The 25,515-nt window shown below is 35.0% G+C and overlaps 2 protein-coding genes across 5 annotated transcripts in view; one reads left to right on the top strand and one right to left on the bottom strand.

Moving 5' to 3' along the window:
• CENPP (centromere protein P) overlaps positions 1-25,515 on the top strand; it is a 141,829-nt gene that overhangs the window by 10,658 nt on the left and 105,656 nt on the right. For 3 of the 4 annotated variants that reach the window (XM_061456200.1, XM_061456202.1, XM_061456204.1), the window contains one exon: positions 2,615-2,711. In XM_061456200.1, the coding sequence (XP_061312184.1) occupies positions 2,615-2,711 (97 nt within the window). The remainder of the gene's footprint in view (positions 1-2,614; positions 2,712-25,515) is intronic. The other variant, XM_061456203.1, reaches the window with a different exon arrangement.
• Positions 6,735-17,276, bottom strand: OGN (osteoglycin). Its single transcript, XM_061456199.1, has 6 exons — positions 17,018-17,276; positions 11,871-11,955; positions 9,818-9,976; positions 9,009-9,211; positions 8,420-8,515; positions 6,735-7,946 (listed from the first exon to the last, which is right to left on the bottom strand). The coding sequence occupies exons 1-6, from the start codon at positions 17,201-17,203 to the stop codon at positions 7,776-7,778; spliced, it is 900 nt and encodes a 299-aa protein (XP_061312183.1). The 5' UTR covers positions 17,204-17,276; the 3' UTR covers positions 6,735-7,775.

The raw sequence follows: 25,515 nt of genomic DNA, 5'->3' as shown, positions 1-25,515 counted from the left end.
AGTGAAATAGTGTTTGGATGAAGGTCATGTGATTTTAACCTGATACAGGGTTACTCTCTGCCTGAGTATGCTTTTCGCTGGTTTTGGATGACTTCGTTATATGGATGTTGGCTTTGGAGATGGGTGTTTTTGGCTCTCAGTGGAATTTTTTTTTTTCTTTATCCAGTGACATTTTGTAATGCTAAATTCTTTCCAAAACAAAGAAGAGGCTTAAATTTTTAACATACACTCTATTAGTACCTTGCTTGTTTATGCCAAGTTCTCTTAGCATTTTAGTGTTTGTTGTAGTTGGCTTCAGCATTAGGAATTAAGCTAACTTAGTCTAATTAGGTATTGTTGTTTATGGGCACTTTAAGTGCTGTGAGCCATTTAACCGAAGTGATGCTCTTATGCAGTCTTTCCCTTGCAGATACAGAAAAGCATGTCTAATGCATATGTCTGTTCATGCCAGCACAGGTTTTCCTTTTTCCTGAGCAGTGAATCCAGTGTTCTATCTTGGATTTAGCCAACACTATACCTGTATGTGAGAGAAGTAGATGCTCATATATAATTGGAAGTCTAACTTTTACATCTGGAACTGTTTTTTTGAACTTCTTAGCCTAAATTGTGTCTTTCTGCTTGATGATCTAACTGAAAATTTTCATCTGCTATATTGCCTAAAGATGAATCTAAAGGGAAAGAAAAAATCAAACTAAAGGTATAATGCTAAAACAAGGTCATAAGGTTTGTGATAGTCTTTTAAATTGCATAAAAATGGATACTCATGCCAAGTTTTAAAAGAAAGGATTTTAAATATGTAGTTTTGTAACAATTGTTATCCTCTTCTAGGTACGTAGATTTTAAAAGTATATTGCAGTATGTATGTATAGAACCACGTTCATTAGACAGTGAGATGCGAGCAGTCATTACTAAGTCTTGATTTTTTTATTATAGTATGTGTAGATTTCTATATGTATAGTTATGAGTTATGGTTAAAAAAAAGCTTTCCATAACATAAAGCTACTCGGTTATTGCAAGTCAGTATGTGTCTGCATCCTTCCATGGGTTCAATTTTTGCCTGTGCTGCCAGTAGTTTTTTCATCTTGGCCTGATTTTGTTGGCAGCTGTGACTACTGTGGTAACTTCCTCTAATGATGCTGTTCTTTCCAGGCTAGGATGAAACTTGTTTGGCTTTTCCTTTATATTTTCAATATCTGAATGAACTTGATGTATTTTTTTCTTATTTATGTTTGTGTAACATGTTAAGCATTGCCATTCTTGTATATTAAATACAGCTGGATCCAAGGCACAATTCTGCCTTGAATGGCTGAAGTGACTTGGTAATACACTGTTGCAACCATTCTGTTAATGGCCTCAAGCTTCCCCTCTCAGCTGTTCTGAAGATCCAAAAAGAATAGCTAATGTTCAACAGAAAGCATGTTATAAGTCAAATGTAGAATTTAGATCCTCTGTAACTTTCTGAAATACTCTTGAATATTTCAGAAATATTCTTCAGTTGGGTTTTGTAAGCTTGTGAAATCCAGTATTAGTAACTGAAATGAATCTTTGTATTTTCAAAGTGGTGCTTGCCGGGTATGTTTTGACAATGGCTAATAGTCTGTTTCCTTTGATTGTGGCTTTATATCAACAATGCCATGAAGCTCATCACCCTTATGATGAAAGAATCACCTTGCTTCATGTATTGACACTTAGCTTCTGTGGTATTTTTGTTCTTTCCATTCTTGCCGTGTTTCTTTTGTATAAACTGTACACCCTTTTCAAGCAGTTTTCCTCACTCCCCTGACCACATCGAGTGGATCATTGGCTGTTTGGCAGTTTATGTTATCTTAAGTTGTCACCTTTCCTTTCTCTGTCCTGATTCTTATATTACTAGAAACTTGAAGACTAAATTTTTGTGTGTGTTTTTCTTAAGAAGAAACCCCTCCAAGACAAACTCTTCTTCTCCCCCTCGCCACAAAGCAGCCTCCTCCCAGCTATTACCGTCTCTTTCCTCTTTTGATTAGAGCTCAAAATCTGTAAATATGGTCCTAATAGTTGCTGTCGCACATGATCTGATGAACAGACCTTCTTGCTTACTGGTTTCAAGGTTCATTTTGAGAAGTTGAATGCCATGCGGGTGGAGGCATATAACATGTCATGTAAAGATTTAGTTGAATAGGACAAAGATCTCAGGAATAATCAAAGCTTATTGATGCAATTTGGTAAATCTTCCCAGTTGTAGGTTCAAGTTTTATTATGCAACATCTTGAAAGTTATTTGGTGAATTAAAAGTATGACATGAACAAGCATAAAGTTAAATTAAGATTTTAAAGGCGGCTATTTTGTCAGTTTATCACGTTTTGCATTGAAGATTAACTTGATTACTGCTTACCTTTCTGAGGAGTTGAAAATATTGGTTTCTAAATGAATTCTTCAATATTTTCAGTATCTACACTACAGTGTTCTTCCCTGTTGTGATAATTTTTTGGGGGCAGGGGGGACAGAGGAGTCTATCTCTGGCTTCAAATTTGAACAATACTGATCATAATTTCTGGAAGAAGTGCAAATTTTAAGCTATAGAATGGTACGTCGGAGTAATAGTGCTTGGGTTAAACAGTGTATTTTTCTTTTGTAGCAGTGAAAAATGTGGAAGTCTTTTAACGTTTTTCAGAAGTCTTTCATCTTATGCTGAGTGGTATGAACATCGCAGATGCACCTTCCTGCATTTCAAGGTAGTGTCTATCAAGCTTTTGTGTATTGGTGTACTGTATTTAGTTCTTTAAGTAGCTCATTGAAACAGAGCAATGGAGGTGAAATTAGTGCACTTTAGCAGACTATGGAAATCTTAATTTTGTATGTTGTGAAGTGAAGAGTATTAGCGCTTGCTTAGTGTCTTGTTTTTTACCATTCTGCTGTCATATTCCTCATATATGGGGGAAAATAAGAGTATCTGTGCCTTTCTGTTGGGAAGTAAGATAGGTTTTCATTGGTGTTACGTTTTATTTTGACCAAAATAAAGGCAAAAGAGGAAATTAAAAGACAATAACATTTGTAGTCTTTGGCATTGACGTGTTCTGAAGGACTGGATCTGTCTCTTGAAAATGTGGCAGGATGCGTTTGGGCAAAGTGTTTTACTTGAATGTGAAATAAACTGTTCCTCAGTCTTAACTGGAACATAGTAAATGAACTTTGTTTTAAATTGCCATTTAAATTGCCATAATTTGGCTCGTTTGTTTTGTCTTTGTACCTATTTTAAGATAATTAATCTTTAGAGTAAAAATACTGTAGTCTGGCAGACACAGAGCGTCTTAATATGATGCGTAATGTTAGAGGAGGCTGTTTAGTGCTTAATTATGTGTGGTTTTTTTAATTCAGCTTTATTTAGCTCCAGCATTTACTGTCATTAAACTCGGCACCCTCTTTTCAGCTGTAGTAAGAAGTGGGAACTGCTTTGTTTCCTACTTTTTGAATCTTTGAGGGCTTTCTGAATTCTGTGCTACATTGATTTCTAGCATCAAATCAATCAGATTAAAGAAAAAAGTACTGAATTCTGATACTTTTTTTTTTTTTAAGTAAAAAAAGAATCCTGTCCTCAGCTGAGTAACAAACTGATGTTGTCTAATCCTGCTGGTTCTTGTAAAAGGACTTCTATTTAATCCCTCCATAGAGAAGGTAGAACACCAAGGGCTTTTATGGCTTTGTGTTGTTGGTTTCTTGTTTGTTTTTTTTCCCAACTTCACTTGATGCTTTCTGATGCTTGGATCAGCCTAATAACAGCAGTCACTGTGGTTTCTGGGACAAAGATTCAGTGAACTGGTTTCTTTTTAAAATTTAGTACAAAAATAAAAAACAAAAGGGAAATAGGTCTGGAGATGATTTTTAAAATTGTGTGTATCTTAAGCAGTTTCTGAAGTATTTGTTCAGACATGGAGTGTAAACAATGAAGGGGTATATTCATTGCTAGAAGATGTGTGAAGATAAATTCATAAAGACATATTGCAAGTTTGTCAGTATTGCAAATATTCTGTCTAAACATATTTTTCTTTCTGTGGACAAAGATGCTGTTGAGAAAGGCAAACCAATTTGGGAGAATATTTATCAAGTATGGTTGACTTTGTGCTTATGAGGAGTCTTTAGGCCTTATTTCTGCTAGCATTAGTAATGATTTCTTTTAGAAATAAAGGGTTTAGAGATTAGATCTGACAATTCAAATACCAGATTGCTAAGGAGAATGTGTATTTGTAACTTAATATTCTGTAGTCATTTGTGTGAAAGTAACTAGAAATACACCTTTAACATATATATAAAAACAACTGAAGAGTCTTACCCTAGTAATATTCATACTTAAATATTGAGTCTGTAATCTTGGTATTTATTTCTTTTTCCTACATGCTTGCTAGACTTCAAGTGTAGAGGCAGGTAACCGTGCGCAGTATTAGAGAGACTATTTGGGATGGGATTTGTGGTTTATATTTTTCTATCCATTTGTTATTTAAAAGAAAATTATCTAGACTGTTAAGTAGAAATAGACAGTGCTTCTAATAGTACTCTAGTGGAATCTATTAGTTACAGTGAACTGTAAAACCAGTTTGGTACTTGAGAAGAAAGGAATAATGTAGAAGGGATCGAGTACTTCAAATAATAATGAATGAGATGAATGACAGTTGTAAGTTTAAAGCAAAGTTGGGCACCACTGTATTTCTAAAAAGTTGACTGTCACAAATAGCAGATTTGTAGTGAGATTCTTTCCAGTTATCAAGAGTGATGGTAAGATGCATAACTTGGATTAAGCAAAAAACAGTTTTAAATACTCATTGATTTGACTGTGAGCAGGCTTTCCTAGAAAACGGGTAGATTTAGGTTCGTGGGAGTAGAGTAATGTTCAGTTGTAAGCATTTTGTGCTCTGCGTTATATGCTCCCTGACATTGTGCTTCAGCAGTTGTGGGTTTTTTACTGAAATAGGTTAGTCTACAACTTGAATGCTTCATGCACACACAAGGACTGAGCATACAGTTACTAATCTCTGCTACTGCTCCTTTATTCTACTGAGAAATTCCACAAGGTAGTGCCTTAAATAGATTTTTGAAGGGATGAGTGGTGCGTCCCACAAGTTTTCTGTATGGCATTACTTGTATGGCAGGTATTATGATATTGCCACAGTAAATACTGTGTCTGCAAAATGGATTTATGTCTGCAAATAATTTTCTGATCTGAACATGCTTTAAGTCTGCTATGAGGGTGAACAACTGGGCATGTTGGCATTGCTGGAAAAGCAGATTGTTGACGCTGATATCGATAAACAAGAAAAAAAATCAAGTTTTATTGGAAATACTGAACAGAAATGAGAGATGAAAAAAACCAGAATGGTGTACATTCAGCTTGATATTAGTACTGGTCACACAAACAGAAAGTAAAAACTCCTGCATACTGAAGCCCTTCTCACTTAATGGTTTGAGTTAACTTGCTATGAGTAGGAAAAGTAAATTAAAACATAGGAGATAAGTTATTGCCTGCAAGAGGCATAGCAGTTGTCTGCTTTGGTTTGCTCACAAAATATTAAGAGCTTTCATTAGTGTTACTATTGATACTTGGTAATTTAAAAAAAGTACCTACAACATTTTAAGGCAAAATTAATAATGTGGTGGTAGTGGTTAGGTCTTAGAATGTTTACATGTGTGTATATATTGCATAAATATGTCTATATTTGTGTATACACAGAATTGTTCTCATAGGAAAAGTTTTGATGATATTTACTGATCCTGATAATGCTGGAAGGAGCTTTACTTAGTAGATAAGATCTGTGATGAGGAGAAGGTCAAGGGCCATTGTTTATGTATTAAACTTCTGGCTGTGTTTTATCTGTCTTAGGCATTTATCAAAAGAGGGATGGAAGAATTGGTGGCTTGCTTTTTTCTAGTATAAATTATGCTTGAAGTTGGAATGTATTTTTACATGCTTTAGGGTTATATTTTTTACCTTTGCGGAAACCTGGAAACTTTAAGTTTTTCTGATGTAAAAATTGAAAACAAAGTATTATTTTCACTGTCACACTTGGTTGTCTCAGTTATATTAAGAAAATGGAATTTCTTGTTATATTAAATAACTTATAATGGAAAATATTGCATTGCTTTGTCTATCTTGGGTAATGGGCTCAGGGCAAAAATATATTTGTCCTGCACTTCATAATTGCATTCTCTTACCAGAAAGATGAGCCCACAGTTGAGGCTTGACATACTTTCTTAAAAAGTGACTGAAAGCTACTTAGGTCTCAACACTCTTAGTGGCAGAGTATCAGTTTGTTCAGTATAAAGTATGCACTTAATTTCCCATAGCACAAGCACGAACAAATCAAGGGTTAGCTAAGCAAGATAAACATAACTAATAAAAAAATATCTTGTGAAATTATTATTCTGTATTAGCGGTATATCATCATGCATTTGATGCTTAACTATTTCTACAGATTAGGAATCTATACTAGCTTCAAAATTAGTATGAAGTTCATGTGGTAATAGTAATTGTTGCTTTTGTTTATCTGAAGAGTTTACACATGTGGTAGGTATTTGAGGGGAGAAGCTGAAAATGAATGTCAAATGTGTAATTGTGTAATTAGAAACATTGTATCCTTTATCAAGTATGTCCTGTTTCAGGTGAACTGACTGTTGAGGCCTGCATACACTGGTTTGCATTTTTAATACACTGTATGGTTTAGAGTGGAACAATGCTTGAAGTTAACATTATTTTTAGATTAAAAATAGAAAGAACTTTTAAATTTAAAGATCTGATTTATTTTTTTTCCTAAAGAGCAAATATATAGCTATACAAGGGTAGTTCTGTTTCTTTGCACTAGTGTCTAGCTGAGATTTTACTTATTTACAGGTAATATTGAACATTAATTCAGCTTTGCTGTTAATTATATTGTCACATTTTCTTGTCAAGGAAAAGCAGGAGAACAAAGCTTGGTCTGCATCATCTGTTAATTAGAAAGATACTTGGAGTCATACTATGCTGTGCTTTGACTATTGTATTAAAATGGGAAGCTCTCATTGCAAAAATGACTTGTGAGTACAGCTGAGCAAAAATTATATATTTCAATTAAAAATACCTTGTGTGAAAAATATAATGTATATATATGCACACGCAGGTTGTTTTGAAAGCAAAACAAAAGGACATTTAACCTGTCTTTGAAAAGTTCCACTTGCTATGTTGCTTGGTACACTAAGCCTAATTAGAAACTTTAATTTTCCACAAACCAAGTTTTTAAGGAACTTTTAATGAAGTTCAGCATTGAGAAGTTCTGTTTTTAAACATAACTTCCTTTAGTATGCAACTTCATCCAATACACTTTTGAAGGTCTACTGAAAAGTTTCATTTCAGATTTAAAAAAGTAGCATTGGAATTAAGTTGTGATTTCTTCTGTAGCTTGCTCAGTGTTTGGCATTCATCTGAAAATGAAATGAGATGTAGTAATTGCTCAGAGTAGTGGTAAAGAATGTGACCAACCAATTAATTGTGTGTGAATTTTACCTACACATAAAGAGTATATGGTGGAATGAAAAGTAGAGAAGGTATGTGTGTGCATATATATGTTTTTAATAGAAGAGATTCTGAAAGCATGGGTGACATTGTAACTAGAAAATAAAGTGTTTTGAAATAGTTCTTTAAGAGAAGAACCATGTTTCAACATAGTAAAAGGTTCTGGGAAAATAGCATTAGTAAGGAAGAGGGTATAAACATGTAAACAGAGGAAAAAGAATGATCTTTTAAGTTTTGGCATGTATAGTCATGCAAGTAGTGGCTAGTAGTATGTTCCTACAGGCAGTGTTCTCAAGCAGGAAAAAGCATTAACATGCTTTGCCAAGAGGATTGGATTGCCTTCCATCCTTATCTCATCCATGAGTGTGCGGATGTAACGTGTGTTATTAGATTTGCAGAACGTGTCATCGGTGATTGTAGTAATATTGTTGTACTGCAAAACAAAACATAAACGCACATCTTTATACAACCCCCATAGATGTTGAAGAATTTTCAAACTTTATCTCTCTTGCCCTCCCATTTTATTGTCATTGGAGTTGATTTGTGAATACTTTAGACAGGTAGGAATCAAATCTCTTCAATCAATGAGCTGATAAGCAATTTGAGGTTGTTATTGATGTTTGGAATGTGTTATTGATAAAAGATCATTGCTTATTTTTATGATTTCCTTTCGTTGATATACAGAAATGACTGAGAAATTCTTGCATGGTAATTAGCCAAAACAAATTCTGAACTTTTGTATAGTTGTGGCAATACAGATGAGAGGCAAAGTGTTTTATTTGGAGAGTGTTAGCTGTAGCACAACTGCAGAGTGAACCCTTTTTAAAAGGCAGCGGGTTTGGTTTGAAGTATGTAACTTAATGAGGCTTTTTGTAATAGCATGGTAAAGAAATACTTTAAAAATACCTGAAGGTGAAGAATACGCAGACTTTCTGGCAAGTTAAGGGGAACAGATTCCAGTGCATTATGTCCCAAGTAGAGGTAGGCCAAGTTTGTCAGTTTCTAATAGGAAAAAACAGATAATGCTAATATTACTTACTTGAAGTTAAGTAAGTTGTGCCTCTTACTGGACATCATTAATTTTTCAGATCACTTAGTCTGTTAAGTGATCTCACATAAAGCCTCTTTTGCTGTGAATGTTGAATTCTATTGTATCAAGAAATTCATAGAACAGGCCTTCTTGTGTTTTGGAAATTTCACTGTCAGCTTATTGGCTATGGTATTTGAGCCATCAATTTTTGAATTGAGTTTTTCTTTGCATGTAGGACAGAAAGAAAAGTATTTAATAGAAAATTTTTTAATATGAAGGACATGAGAAAGTGCATATGCAAAGGACTATTCCAGAGTGCCTTAAAAACAGAATGAAAACTGGAAAGCTTCATCATAGTTTGTTTCTTATGTTACAAAAATACAGAATTTCATTTAGTGCTACAGTGCATAGTGTGGTTATTATTTTTGTTTACTTTGGTTACCTAAATTATTGTCTCTTACTTACCTTGAAAGCATTTGCTTTGATTCCTCTGCTCTTGATTCTGTTTTGGTTTGCATTAAATGTTGTTAGTTTGGGAGGTAGAACAGGAAGTTTTAGAAGTCGATTTTCAGCAAGAGAAAGTTCTTCCAATAACAGAAGCTTTGAAAAGGCTCCATCTTCTATTTCTTCTATCCTATTTCCACTAAAATCAATTCTTCTCAAGGTAGCTTTACACAAAAGAAACAAAAATCTAAATATTGAATTTATGTAATTATATGGCATGTGAAATGTATATGGTTGTATACAATCAGTGTTACGCTGTTGGCTGCATTATCCTTACTGTGATCTACAAATGTAAACAGTTAAAATGTGAATGAAACCCACATTTGGGTTCACTCATGGTCTTAATAAAAATTCAAGGATCCAGAGTGTTTTCCTTTTATATTTTTTTTCTTTATTAACAATGTTATTTCAGTAATTCGTAGTTTGTCATGTTGTAGTGTGTGGTAGCTGGAAGAAATAAGCCTGGAGCATTTGAAGGAAAAATAGTACCTGGTCATTTAAGACTGGCAGAGATGCAGAGTTCAGTTTTATTTTTAGCAGTCTACTCTTTCTCTTGCATGGGATTATGTGGGAATATTAAGATGTATACATGGCCTAACATGGATTTCTGCATGGCTTTCACATTTCCTGTTCTAATACAAGTGTTGAATTAAATAAGTAATACATGTAATGAAATCTATTAAGGTATAAAGTACATCTTATTTCGGTAACTTGGCATAGTGTTAAGGGACAACAATTCAAACAGAAATTAAAACTGGAACATTACTTACTAATGTCAGCAAAATCTGAGGCTGCTATCCTTTTTATTTTGTTAAATCGTGCATAAAGATACGCTGTTTCCTTTGGCAGTGGGGGTACAGCTTCGATGTCTATTTCCTCACAGTACACTGATCCGCTTAGACACACACAGAGCAGACAAGTAGGTAAATCTGAAACAAGATTACTGTGAGTAGACAGTTAAAAGTTATTCAACTAACTAAAGCTTTAATATTCAAAATATAACTTTCCCACTGTTTTTTAAAAAACGCTATTCCCATCAAGTTCTGAAAAGAGTTAATATTCTGAACTTTTGAGATTTGTATTATTTTATGGTGCATAATTTCCCTGTGTATATTCACTGTTCTTACTGAGCATGTCTTGAAATGCTATGAATTGATCTGAATTCAGTTTCATTCTTTAATTGGCTTAGTATGACAACTGCAACTCTGTGACCATGTTAAATTCCAGCTTTAGTAGAAGCATTCACATGAGAAGAGAAATCCATGTAGGGGAAACATGGCAGTGCTCACATTTGGTCCTGTAATTGCACTGGGGCATTTCTGGCAGGGTCACCTGTACTCTGTGGTACTCCTAGCTACCGTTTTGTCTAATTCTTTTTATAGAACTCCAACAGTGATGATTATAAAATTACTGTAGGCAATCTATTTGAGTTTTTTACCGAGTTTTTAAAAATGTTTTTTTATAGCTGTTATTTTAATTAGTGAAACTCTTTATATTTTTAAATGTTGTTTAAGCCCATTATGACTTGTCCTGTTCCTCATAGACATTAGTAGAGCATTAGTAATTTCTGCTTTGCTTTTACAATCGTGTATGGCAGCAATATTCAAACACTTATAATGACTATGGGTTTGAATCCTGTTTTGTCACCGTTATCTGATCTCCTGTAGAGAGTTTTGGTTAGCTTCCAAATGGAAGTACAGTACTCCCTGTAATACAGAAAGTGGTGTCATAATACTGGGTAGTTTATTATCACTACTAGCAAAATAGGATCTTCCTCCACCGGTGAAAAGTTACAGAAGTAGCCAGTCAGTGCTGGGAAGCCAACCCAGCATGTATAATATTTTTTTCTTACCGAGGTACTGCAGGGAAGAGATTGAGATTTTGAGCTTTAGTTCTGTGACTCTTACTGTTTGTTGGACTTCAGAGCTTGGCCCCATTTGCCTTTTTGATTTAGTATCTTGTTTGGCATGCTTGACTGTAGGACATTGTTCCACAATCATTTTCAATGTTGCTCTTTCAAAGGCAACAGCCTTTTTGCTTCTCTGTGATTAGAAGCTTTGGTCTTACAGATTTGTTCCACTTTTGATGAGGGTTTGTTGGTAATAACTAACCTTGATTTGATAACCTAGTTATTTTGTAATAACTAACCTTGATTAAAACTCCACTATTGGTGAAGATTGACACTCTGGTGGTCTTGCTGAATCATCAGTTGATTTTGGAAGTTTAGATCACAGACATACCAGACTGTGTCTCTCAGTGCTCTATTTGGTAGACAAAAACTTTGTTCCTTTCATGTTTAGAAGTCATTGTGGCTTGTTAGGAGAAATCTGGATAATATACCCTGGAGCCTGTAGGAAACCTAGGCTGGTGAGAATGTGTTTTAGCCATTGACCTGCCTGAACATCAGATGTAAACTGTGGAGAGAATAACCAGTTCTTTTAAGAAATGTATTTAAGGAATGTAAGCACATCATATTTCATCATAACTTGGTTAAACTGTGGAATTTACTGGCGTGTGTGTTTTGGTTTTCTTGTTTGTCTTGCCTAGCTTATTGAACTTGGATAAATCTCTACAGCAAATATGATGTCTGTAGAGATTCTTATAACCTGTGCTTTTTGTATTCAAAGTTTACTTGAGTATCCTTTAACCTTTTTTTCAGCCTGCTCCATCAGAAATAAGACCACCTTCCACAGAAAATATGAAAGATATTCGTAAATTAAAAGATTAATTCTGTATCCCTTGTCATCATTTATTTATTGTATTCATATTAAAATGCTCTTTGGGAAAATTTAAATGTTACAGTATTCATATTAATTAACTTACTTGTATCCTTTGTTGGTTGTACATTGGTTTCGCTGTCATCTCCTTGCAGTCTTAGAAAAATGTCAAGAGAAGTATTTGTTCCATCCTTTGTGTAAGAGCAAATGTTATTTTCAAAAACAAACGGCAAACAAAAAAACAGGATCTGAAATAGCATGTCTTTTAAAAATGAGCCTCCTGTGACACACCACTTTGATATTAAATGTTTAAATTACTCTTATATGCTGGATGACTAATATGATATATTATCACTTCTATACATGAGCTGTTTGCTTTCAAAGGCAAGAAGGGAAGATGGTGCTGCTAGTGTTCTTCAGAAAATGAAAGTTCTTTAGGAAAGAACAGCAGACACAAAATAAAAATAGATAATATAGACCACATTGTGGGGAAGGAATGTATAAGCAATGAGTGTTTACAAATATCTAGAGTTGTGAAGATAGATTTTGCACAATGTGCAAAATTTGTTAGGATACTTGTGTATATGTTGATTTTTGTTGTTGTTGTTGTTGTTTTACCCAAATAATCTCGGTAAAATACAGTTTCCTTGCATTTAAAGTTGCTCAGAATTCTCTGAGGTAGTCATTACATCTTCAAAAGTGCAGGACAACTTAGTTTTCTTAGTTTCTAAACATGTTTCTTGCAGGTATTGGCTGAAATTCAGCAACTGATTTCCAGTAACTTCACTTAAGTCTGTTTTAAGACATGGGCAGCTATCAGAAAGGGTCTTTTGTGATGCAGGGGGTGGTACTCAGGTTTTCAGTGAATACCACAGAATTCTGAAGAATTACATATTTCTAGAATTACAGTATGCATACAGTGTGTAGTACTATGATTTGCATGTATTAAAGTTAAGGGGGCTTTTTAGGTTGACTGTGGCAATTGTTCTTAGCTAGCATCATTTATTGTTTTTTCTGATGGGGAACATTTGTAGGACAGAGTAAGACAATATGCTTTTGGTCTGCGTGGCTATTGAAAACACATGGAGAAAAGCACATTACGGGGTGTGGAAGATGTTTTTCTTTCAATGCGCGTAAGGATCAGTCCCTGGCAGGAGTATGATCCCCTGCTGAAGAGAGCTTCTTACAGACTGTGTGAGTGCTCACTAGAGACCTGATTAGTTTTTCTTTTTATTTTTTTAAATTCTTCACCTCTCTATGTTGCCTTGGGCAACATGGTCTAGTGTGAGGCATCCCTGCCCATGGCAGGGGGATTGCAACCAGATCATTTTAAGGTCCTTTCCAGCCCAAACCAGTCTATGATTCTATGTAGCACAGAGAGTACATTTACAAAAGCAATGTGAAAGTAATGCTGTCAAGTTACTTTTGATACTAAGTTTTATTTAGTATTTGGCTGCTTACATATACTTTACTGTGGGAATTTTTTATATTCTGCAGAATAAAACCCTCAAACTTGACATGAAGCCTGAGAAACAAGTCTCTTGGCCAGCCTCTGTCATTTTGACCCCTTTTTAGCCTGTGAATCACCCATCCCTTGGCTCTTTCCTGCATATGTTTATCCAGGCTATGGCTTTTTTTTTTCTTGGTTTTTGTTTTTTTGTGTTTTTTTTTTTTGCCTCTGGTTTGGGATCTCTTGATTTCCTCTAGTAAGACTTATACCCAAGTTAGAATGCTGGCAACAGCTTAGGAGTTGCAGCGTGAAATGTCTGTATAGGGTAAGAGTGTTTGCAGTGTTGGGAGTAGAGGAGCTGAGGCTGTGAGCTGAGCAGTTAAACTCAATCAAGCAGCAAATCTTAGAGGTTTCTGCAAAAATATTCTGATTTCACATGCTTATCAACACAGCTATGCAGATATGGTCCTTGACTGTGGTTCCTGTGCCAGTAGAGGCTTCTGTGTACATGGGCTTATAATGGAACAAGTGCACTTCTATTGTTACAGTTTGCTAGGCTCATAAGAGACATTTGAAAAGCATGTTTGCTGGCCTAACATAATCTGTACCAGGTGTAGATTTCTAGTACAGTATCCTACTTGAGGTGTGATCTATGAAAGAGTATGCATATGAGTTCTTTGCAACATACAACGTACGACTAATTTCTGCAGTCAACCAAAAGTTAAACCAGAGATCGTGTCCTTGTCCTTACTGTCCCCTCCCCTGCCAAAAAAAAAGAAACAAACAAAAAAAAGTAGTATTGTTGTGGTTTAAGCCCAGCCAGTAATTCAGAACCATGTAGCCACTTGCTCACTCCCCTCCCTTTTTTTCCCTGCTGCTCCTGGAGGAATGGGGAGGAGAATCTAAAGTATGTAAATACCACAGGTTGAGGTAAGAACAGTCCAGTAACTAAGATACCATACAAAACTACTAGTGCTACCACCAATAATTATTAATGATAAAAGAAATAACAAGGGGAGAGAATATAAAACTAAAAGGGGATAAAGGAAAAGAAAACAATAAACACAACTGATACACAATACAATTGCTTGCCACCTGCTGACCACCTCAGCCTGACCTCAGCAGTGATCTGGGTAACTCCCCACAGTTTATATACTGGGCATGACGTGATGTGGTATGGAATACCCCTTTGGCTAGTTTGGGACATGTGTCCTCCTGGCTTCCCGTGCCACTCCTCACTGGCAGAGCGTGAGAGACTGAAAAAGTCCTTGATTAGAGTAAACATTACTTAGCAACAAGCAAAAAACTTGGTGTGTTATCAGCGTTGTGCTCAGAGTAAAGTCAAAAGCATAGCACTGCATCAGATACTAAGGAGAAAAATAACTGTTACAGCTGAACCCAGGACAAGTATAAATAACTAATTTATCATAAGTATTTCCTAGTCAGCTGCAAAAATTCTGGGCCATGAAATACCAGTGCAGAAGATTGTTTGGATTATAGTCACAGCAAGTTTATTACTTGCATATGTAGGGAAGGCACTGATGGAATATTGACCTGCTTACATGCTTAAATTCCACCTGCCCCTTGCACTTTATTCAACAGACATGAATTACCCATACAAAATCACAATAACATTTTACATTTAAATACTTTAACAATGTTAAAGCTTCTGCAAAGTTTCTTCTTTATGACACACAAAGACTATAAAGCTGATGATCTATATTCAGTGGAATAAATTAGTCCAGATATTAAGATGGTGTCTAATTGTATGGTTCTGTTGTGGAAATTAAGATTTTGTTTTAAACATCTAATATTTTATTCATGATGGGGGTGACTGTGGTTTCAAATAATAATCACCGTAAAACATTTTGGGTGGCTGACCTTTTTCTTAATAGTAGTCAAAAGGTTGCGTTTTGTTGATTGCTAACAGATTTCTTCTGATGTTTTCATCAGAAAACAATCTTTTTTCTGTGTTTTCAAACTTACAGCATTGAGTTAAATTCACCCTACAGGATAGATTTCTGGCAGGGCATGTTTGAGGAAATTTTTGGCGTGTATTTCACTTACAGTTAACACTTGAAATATTTTAGGAGCTAGATTTTGTGCAATAAATGGAGATTTGATTGTGTATTCTGCGATTTAAACTGGGAATACTGTATCTTGTATAGATGTCCTTATTGCGCATAAGGAACTAATTTATTATTTTGCAATGAAACACGTCATTGGAGACCTGACCTGATGGAAACAATCCACTGCATTCCTAAAATTACCCTAATCAGGACTGTTGGCCTTCAGGAGACCTCTAGTTTATAGTACTGCCAGTACAGACTTTTATTAGTCTGTGGCACATCTGTTGGCACCATTTCCTTGTAGTTACACGCATTATTGTTCTTTTTACTGAAACAGTAGCATATTCTTATTAGAATGGTTTTAGTAATGAGGGTCATCTGATGTTGTGCCTATCTAGTTAGCATTAACAGGTTTAATATTTCTTAAAAATTTACTCAGTTGAGAGTGGATAGTCCCCTGCTAATTATGGGTCATTTAAGTGGTCTCTTAGGGGTTTATGAAAACATGTTACTTCATCACTATGGCAGCTATCATCATTGAAAAATACCTTAGGCACTTTTTAATGTAAATATGTAGCTGCTTTTTTTAGTCTAGCAGTGGCAAGCAATAATTTAAGAATTGGGAAAAATATTTAACAAATATACAGAAGAGATTTTTCTATACATGTGCTGAAGTTTTTAACTTACACTAATTATCTTTTGCTGCTTATCCTTTTTCTTATTTATCAGACTGAGTTATTGTAAGAAATACAGTTAATATTAATGAAAACTTCCTTGAATTTATTACTTGGCTTTTACCACTTTGTTTACATATGTGGCATTTTCCTTGTCACTAGTCTTGGGGTAATCATTGTTAGTTTTAATTCCTGATCAATGTTGTATCTTGTTCTCTGGATGTGTATCATTTAGGTCCTGTCAGAGGCAGCCTGAACAGAGCTATGACGTATTTAACTGTCCCTGCCAGCTGAGGCTGTGCGTGATCTAACTCCTCTGGTTTTGTTTTCTGCTGAAGTATTTAAATTAATGGGTATGTATGTGGAGCACACAGCAAAAAAAGTTCAGAGTGGACCATTTGGGGGTGCTTGTGAGTGCCACAAGGTATAACCTTTATCAGTACCTTTAAGAACCTCAAAGTGCTAACAATATAGGTGACTGCTGAAAGACTGGATGTTCCACAGTAGTTCAGGACTGCTGAACTGTTGAGTTGCAAAAAAAAAAAACCTGAAACAACCCACCTCTGAAAAAAACAAGGCAAAGAACTTGATAGTTTGGTACCAAAGTCAACAGGGAAACTAGTTTATGCTGCCAGGTTATGTCCAATAAAAAGTACTGTTTCAAGTATTACTTTGATATTAAAAAAGAAATTCTAAATAAAATTGCCCTCCTTGTTTTTAAACAAACTTACTGTCTTAATACAATGTTACTGAAGTTGTAGAGCTAGTATACTAGTATATCCCATTCTTAACTCATACAGCAGTAGGCAGTAACTACAGCAGAGTTAAAAATGATGCTTTGGTCTTATTTGTGAAACCCTGTCTTCTGTGGGTTTCTCAAACTGTAGCAAGGGTAGTATTTTTGTGGTTTTAATTTGAGTGACTTTCCCGATGTCTGAAACCATTGTGTTTTGCTATTATTGTAAGACTTTTCCATAAAACTTGCACATATGCATGTAACACCTTATTCATATAATGCTTAGCAGTTAAAAACATTAAATTCATAATATAAATGAAATACCTTTCTTATATCCTTGGATTGAATTTCATAATCTTGTTGTCTCAGGCTTCCCATGGTAACATCTGAATCATACTCATAAAACGGGAGTGGTTCTTGCTGTATTGGTGGTGCTGCATTTACCAAAGGTACAAATACAAATAAAAAGAAGGTAGTCTGCAAAGTCTTCATTCTTGCACGAGACAACATATCTGGCTTTCACTGAGCTGGTGAAGATCTGCTTATGCGTTGGCTATGAAGAATACTTTCTTTGTGCCTGGAAATGAAAATGCAATCCGTCAAAACAATATTTAAAGCCTAGAGGACTAGTTGGCAGGGGTTTCTAACGCATAAGGAACATGGAACAATTTTTAACTCTTGATATCCTTCGATTAGACTCTGGCATTATAAAAGCTGCTCTTAGTATGGAAAGAAAGTGGGAAATAACAAAGAGCATTTTCCAGCTAATAAGGAAAACACTGTCTTAATTGCATTTGCATGTTTCCCACTGTGTTCTTTTTGTTAATAGCAAGAGGATTTTGTAATGCATTTTATGAAACATTTGGTATTTGTGTAGCTGAACTAATTAAAATGAGAGAGCTTCAAATGCATTTTTCTCAGTTGTCAAAATAATGATTTTTTTCAAACCTAAATGCTTTATAACAACAATAGTATCTCATTCTGCTTTTAAAAGCAAAAAGAGAAGATAACACCCCTGAATATTTTACAGGTTGCATACTTTTAGGGCAGGGGGGAGGAGATTGCAAACATGATATTTAAGACATTTTAAATACACATGCAATACTTTTAAAAATCTTTACACAACATGTTTTTTCTGTTCACTGGAATTGTTTTATTTAAACTTTAGGTTAATATAATTTTAGGAAAGAAGTTCACTTACTTTTTAGCAGAGTCAGAGTTCTTCTGTGATTGTCATAAATCCAGATAAGCTTATCTATAGATTAACCTGAAGCGGATTGATGAAAGAGTATATTTATGAATTACATCCAGATTGTTGAAATGAATACTCTTTCAAAATCTGACAGTCTGAAAAGTGCTTTCCATGGGGTAGAGTATGCTTTGCCATCATTATTTCCCTAGGGTAAGAGGTAATATCCTGGAGCAGGGGGGTTGTACTTTGAGTAGATTTGTAAATGTTAAGCCTGTCTAGCTCATCCTACTTTTGCTATTACTTATTAAAATGGGAGCCTTAAGCTTTGTGACGATATACTTTTTAAAACTGCTAAGGCTTTTTCTGTAAATCAGTTTCTAATTGCTCAAACCAGAGGTCTATAACAAAGCATGTGTTATCCATTTTGTTTAATGGTTTAGCTAAGAGACAAAGCAGCTGCTTTTTGAGAGGTAGAGCCAAAACATACGTGTACTGTATTAGTCACATTTTACTAAGAATAAAATGTTGTATATGTTTAGAGAAGTTTCACCTAAGTATGAAATGGAAACTTTTCAGTCTGAAGAGTGCTGGAAACAAAAAATACTTTTTTAGTATTTTGTGTGTGTTGAGTTTTTCAGACAAATCATGACTAAATGCTTCATTGAATGCCTTGACAATTTATTGAAAAATTGGTTTTGCAATAAATACTTGCTTTGAGTAAAGTTCTGTGTCAGTTCTATAGATAATTTAGCACTGTCCAGGTGTAGAGTTTTCATCTGAACTACAAGCTGCAATTTTCTGGGTTTCTAATGCATTTCTTCCTCCCCCATCTTTTCCTTATTATGTCTTTGGCAGTCAGTGCAAATGGGAGCCAGATGACCAGCCTGAAAATTTACAAAGTAGCCTTTGAGTCTTTAAAAGTATGTAGCAATAAAATCTATTGGGAATATATGCAGATTTACATTTCTCTTTCATTGTCAGACTTTTTTTTCCCCCTATATATCAATGTTGGCTAGAGTAATGTTGGGAATAAACAGTGAACCTATTTGGTTAAGTTTTCTAAGTGCTGCCTTGTTTAGAAACCAGATACCTGTAGTAAATCTGCAAATTGGAGAGTGGCTACAGCCATTTGCTCTCTAAACTTTTTTTCCAGTTTGAGTTACCACTTTCTGAACTCACTAGGACTTTATAAAAATGCTTTTAGTTTAGCTCATATGCAAATTAAGGATGTTATAGTTTGTACTTGGAGTTTGCTCTAGGATAATGAATTTGCTGTAGGTATATAACAAATATAAATGGAAGAGGCTTGATAATAATGGAATTGGACTATGAATCACCTTTGGTTGCTCTTCAGCTGGAACAACAGAAGTTTTGAAGTGGCTGGGTTAAGGTAGTTTCTGCTGCAGTACATGGGAACTTGCAGTGGGAAGGAAGTACTGTGTGTGATAGAGGGGGTGGGTTTGCTGAGGAAGCAACAAAAAAATTGCAGTGTCAATGCTACCTTACCACCACTCATGGTTTTATGCATGTTTTGGAAGTCATGACTGTAGTTCTGCTTTCTACTTGTCTCTTTCCAGCCACCACCCCACTGCCAAGTAAACAGGTTAAGATTTTGTCTGGCTCTGGGGCATCCACATTTTTCCAATGTTTGAATGTACTTAAAGGATAAATGTTCTAAGGGAAAAATATTCATCATTGAAGCTGAAAGCGTGATATAAACTATTCAATGTATTTGTTATATTCTTATGATGATTTATTTTCTAAGTTCCAAAATCTTACAATCCAGTCCATGGAATATTTTGGAAATAGCTTAGGTTTTGAAATACATATATGATCTTTTTTTTAAAAAGAGCAAAAATTGCTAGATAAATAAGGCCTTAAAAAATTAGGCAGTCTTCATGCAAGAAAATTCTTACTTGCTTTGATATATGAGAGGAGAAGAGGCTCTAATGTTGGAAGATTTTAGTAACAACTTCTGCAGAAGACAGTCAAAAGTCTGGGTTCATCAGGGACACAAGATTTCAGTGGTATGTTTACCACGAAACCACTGTGTCATGTGTGTACTCACTATTATCTAAGCATTCATAAGAAACTCATAAACACTTGCTTAGAAATGTGCTTGAAGAGGGATATGTTAAGCAATTACTTTGGCATGATGTCATCAAGGTTTACCTTACAGTATAGCTTTACTGTCACTTTAAACTGTCAGTGCCATATAAAGAAGTAGTCTTGTCATGTATTTCATCTACTTGTCATCCATTGTGCCAGGAAGAAGAAAAAGTATCAACAAATAATTTAAGATAAAAATTGTTTTTATCTGAACATGTAACAGCTGCTCGTACCCAAGGCAGGGGAAGTACAAGTGCAAGCAGCTGTAAACAAGGAAGGGATAGTATTGCTTTTTTCAGCAGCAGTGCTGCTTTATTCTTGAAATAACCACAATATTCAAATAATCTGAAAGGAAAAAATGTGATTCATAGACATCAGCAATAGGGAAGCTGTCAGGAAGTATTCACTCTGACAAGCAGAAAGTACTTTCTAAGCACTAAGAGCTTCGAAGTTTGATATACCTATCTGTTGTTTGGACTGTAGTTACAAGGATCTATATACTTAGAAAGTGGTTTCTTTTCTGAAAGCTAAGCAAGCTGTATTAACTCATTGAGCTCCAGTTTTTGAAAAGAGCTATGATGAGGTGATTATGCTTTCTGATTTGTCAGATGTGTCTTTTTTTTACCTATGTTACTTCATTTTCACTTACTGACTTCCCTGCAAAATACTTTCACCTGAAATGTTAGGCATTTAAAATGGTTATTTTACTAATTGTGTTGAAATGGAATCCTGTCTTAAATTAGAATGCTACAAATTTCACCCCAATTTTGAAGGATATGAAATGTAGCTGAAGGTATAAATTAAGTGTAACACCTCTTCTAGTAGAGGGAATCCAAGTCAGTCTAACAAGGGACACTTGTTTTTTGGATTCTGCTTTCAGAGAAACTTAACTTTAGAGGATAAGGTTTGCCTACAGAGTAGGTATAATATTTGTTCCACAGTGTTACCTTCTATCAGGTTAGACAATGGAGAATAAAAAGCTTTTAGGAGAGAAAAAGAGGATGGATGGGGAGAAATAAGTTGGATGAGATACAGAGAGCAGAGGTAGGAAAGGTATGGGAGAGGAAGGCAGAAATTAAGGTAATTCTCCAACCTATGCATGTTGCTGATTTAAATCCAGCATCTGGGAAGGAATCTAATATTTAGTACTGCTTGCATGTCAAGGGCAGGTAAAGTAAAAAATCAAGCTGAAAATATCCTAAAAGCACTGAGGAATGATTTTGTTTTGCAGGCAGACAAGTGGGTTTTGTATGTTATTTGAACTGGCTGATGTCCAGGTCAGATTAATCTTGTCTTGAAGTGGCCTTGTATTCTGACCTGCTCAGAGCTTTAGGATGATTAATTCATTTCTATTCTCAACTTACTACCAGCACTACGAAAGGCAGATAAAAAGAGATAGCATTTTTTTTCTTAAAAGTTAATCATGCAGGTGCATACCACAAAGCTGCTATGAGCAGCTCTCATCCATCGTTTGTTACCAGAGAAAATTACACCCATTTAAGTGGGAGGGCAGTTTTCTTCATTTTCTGTGAGTTTTGGCAAAAAGAAGTTCTCATAGGTGCTAGCATGTTGGTTTCTTTTTTTTGTTTTGATTTTGGTTGTTTTTGGTTGGTTGTTTTTTTTTTACCATGTTGGTTCTTAGCATTTTGTACTTAATCCTTAGCAACTAAGTATAAAAATTGTAGGAAAGAGCATTTCTGTACTTCTTTTAGCATTACTTTAAAATGGTGTAATGTGTTTTATAATGGAACTGGGGGCTGGTTGCTGGTAATTCTTACTGTGAGGCACTTAAGTCTTGTTCCTGGTGAACCCCTGCAAAGTACTGAAGAACTGATTGACCTACAAAAGCCAGATAACCAGAGGGGAAGTAGCCTTCCCTTTCTGGTTGGTTGGAAATTACTTCTCCAGCGTGTCTGCAGGAGTTAGGTGGAAGCAGGGACTGGCAGTGCTATATGAAGACTCATGATGATGTGATGGGAGGGCTAACACTAAGAAAAAAAGGGGGGGGGGGGGGAAGAAGAAAAATGGGGAAAACCCCACCAAACAAAACTTAGCACTTATCTCTGGGGTGCATGAGTTAATAGGGATGTGAGGCAGCACTAGGGAGAGTGCTATAAGGTTGCTATCAAGATATTCCTTATGAAATAAAGCTGAGATTCTTTATTTTTTATTTTTTTTTTAGTTTTAAATACTCAGGTTTGTTCTGTATTTAGGCAAAGAAAGTGTATGTTTGCAGCTGCTTACAGAACTTGGCTTTCATCTTGTGTCATAGTCTCTAAAGGACAATGTTGGCTGGTTCTGTAGTTTGGGGGCTTTGTTATTTTTTAAGTGTCCTTGAAAGAAAGTACTATGGATTATTGCTTAGTTTACTTATGCCTGATGAACACTAGGAATCACCTATGCAGAATGTTCAAAAGTTAATGTCTTCTCTTGGGTAGAAATATGTCAATGACAGAATGAGATAGGGAGAAATTAGGAAACCTTTTAAAAACTTTATGGGCATTTACAGACCTAAATACAATCCTGAATTTTCTTTTGCATGTGATCTTTTTTTTCCTTCATGTGAAAGGTAACGTTCAATATTCCTTAGCATGTCCTTTTTATGAAGTGAGACTTTACAATGCTTACCAGCTGCTCTGGGTTTGAATAATCGTAATTGAAAAGGTTTTTACAGTAAAAGGTGGCTATTGAACATGTATAAAAATAATCTGCAAGCAGTGAAACAGATTTACTGTTAAAGAGAACAAAGGCATGAAGTCATGTTAAAACTGAACTCAGTGTTTATCTTTCTGTTTTCTTCTTTTTCAACCTAAAACAAGTAAGTATTCTGGATTGTTCTTTACATAATTTTATTTTTCTATAATGCAGGCCTTTTCTGCTTGACTGTTTTGTGGCCTGATTGATTTTTACATCCTAAAATTATTTCTCTGATGGTACAGCTGCATGTTTTGACTGCTGCATGTATATTGTGTACTGTGTGCATTGTGTGATATGTAACTTCTGTGTAAATCCTGCATCCCCTTCTGCTTTCTGTTGAGATCCTGATTCAGGGATGTAAAAATAGTTTTTAAGGCAGTTTAATGACTATGCATGTGCTGCATTCATTCTGGGAACAAAAAGCCAGAGTACCTAAAAGGGAGGAAGCAGTCTCCTGGTTTGTTCTTGAGCAATACACAGAAATTGGACTGAAGGTGATATTATGGAAGAGGCATTGTGTGTTATTAAGTAAAGTATATTCCAATTCAGCATCCTGGAGGGACGGAGGAGGGCTTGGAGTTAGTATTAAATGTAAAATAAATAATATCACCATGTCTTACAGAAAAAAATTGGAACGTTCCTGAAGATGACCAAAAAAGTACTGGAAATGAAACAGTTAGGCATAAATGCCTTCAATATTTTTATGAAAAGCTGCAACTATATCCAAGGCTCAGTGAATTAGATTAAGTTAAGGTCACAGTTAGGGCCACCAGCTGCAAAATAGACACAGCTGAAAAATGCCCTAGTGGTTGTATGAGCATCCTTCCATATGTTTCTGATTTATAATCAAGATTTTTTAAAGCTGAAGACATTACCTTTGTTCCTTGCATTTCTGGTAAAGAAACAGATTCCTTGAACCAGTCATCATGTTACAAATGAATTAAGCCCATTTTACAAATCATGCACAATAGTAAACAGAAATCAAACTACAGTTAACAAATCCAAATGGTAACTAGAAGAACGGTACTGTCGGCTATTTACCCAGACCTCTCTGTAGAATGTATGTCCTCTTGAACTTTGCCTATATGTCATCAGTTATATCCTGAATCAAAAGCCAACCTCCTTCAATTTATGAAAGTTTTTTAGAATTCCTTCCTGAATTGATATTATTTCTTCATCACAATGTTGTCATTTCTTGAGAGCCATTACTTTGTCTGCATGGACACTAGGGTTCGGGCACTAAGGCTTTATATGTTTTTTTTTTTACTACTGTGTGCCTGTCATTTGTTCCTTATGTTAGTCAAACATCTGCTTTACTCTCCATGTTTATGGATAATCTTCATATTTATCTTTTTTTCCTTGTGTTGTGCTTTACAATGGGTAAGGTTGATTTTCTTCCTCTGTAGATGATGAATTTGTGCAATAAATTAGGAGATTAAGGTATTTATTTTCCTTTAAAATTAATTAGGTTGTTAGAAATGTAATTTTTGGATAAAATTTTTTAAAACACTTTATGATAAATATGTACATTTGTGGAGTTCTATAACTAGTTCCATAAATTCCAGTAGTGTATACGCAGTTCGATTTATACATGAAAAGTTCATACTCCTGCAATAGTATTGGAAAATGATTGTGAAATCTCTTTCAGTGTATAGGTTTCATGTTAAAAAAACAGTATATTCCCCCTTGGTGTTTTTCAGGTAGGAAACTCCTGTGTTTATTGCTTGCAATGATCAAGCTGGGAATCAAAGAATGAAATTGATTCATATTGTTACAGTGGAATGTGAATATGTTAAAAGAAGTCAGGGAAAACTGAAATGTAAACCACCTGGTTTTCATAGAGGAGCTTCTTTCCTAATCCAAGTAACTTTTATTATCAGCACACTGAAGAAAATATCTCACAGATATATCTAGGCAATAAGCATTTATTAATAGTGAAGAGCAATACCAGCATGTTAACTTAGTCCAGGATAGTGAAAACATAGAACTGGGTGTGGAATTCAAAATGAAGGTTAGTGTTAGAATATCCGGTCTCCAGCAGTGGTCGTAAGCACATGCTTTGGGAAGGCTGAGAACAGGATAAACATGCGTGATTCTTGTCTCATCCCATGTCCCAATATTCTTTCATTCTCCAGCAGTTTTCAGCTCAGCACTTTTGTACCTACTGTGCTTTGTGTCTTTAACAACCTTTCTTCCAAGAAATGCCATTATTTTTCTTGTATCTCTAACACAGGCATAAGATTAGGAAGTGTTTTGTTCCCTGAGAACCCTAAAATCTTTATTAAATAATAGCATTGTATTTGCCACAGATGAGATGTGATAATACTAATGAATGAGAAGTGCAATACAATTCTATGTTCCATCTGAATGAGATTAATGTAGTAAGACAACTAAAAAGTTTTCAATTATCGGTTTGACCTAAACTTTAAGAAGTGAATGTAAGTGGTTTCTACAAAGTCAGTATCTTTAATTCTACTTTAAAACTAAAGCTACATTTTGCTTCAGAAATGTTTTTTTAAAAGCAGAAAGTTTGTGATTAACAGATACTTGTACAATATTTGAATAGTGCAAGTGGATAGCTTTTTAAAAGCTCAGCAAGCGTTTCAAAAAGCCTCTATTTAGATTTGCATTTTGTGCTCTATTCACTTTAAAATCTGAAGTAGTTGAAAATTTATAAAGGTTGGTTCCCTAATATGCAACATGTTTCTATTGTTAGAATTATAAAGTTATAGCTGTGTATATACTGTAAGTAACACTATTTAAATAAGGTAATGAACACATACATATATTCCTCCTTCATGAAGCCAGAAGTACTTGAGGCTGG

This window comes from Pezoporus flaviventris, unplaced genomic scaffold (assembly GCF_033815535.1).
Source record: "Pezoporus flaviventris isolate CSIRO_AGI_PZ_B2104156 unplaced genomic scaffold, CSIRO_AGI_Pfla_v1 ptg000021l, whole genome shotgun sequence".
In the NCBI taxonomy this organism is placed as follows: Eukaryota; Metazoa; Chordata; class Aves; order Psittaciformes; family Psittacidae; genus Pezoporus; species Pezoporus flaviventris.
This window is presented reverse-complemented; position numbering and strand designations above follow the sequence as displayed.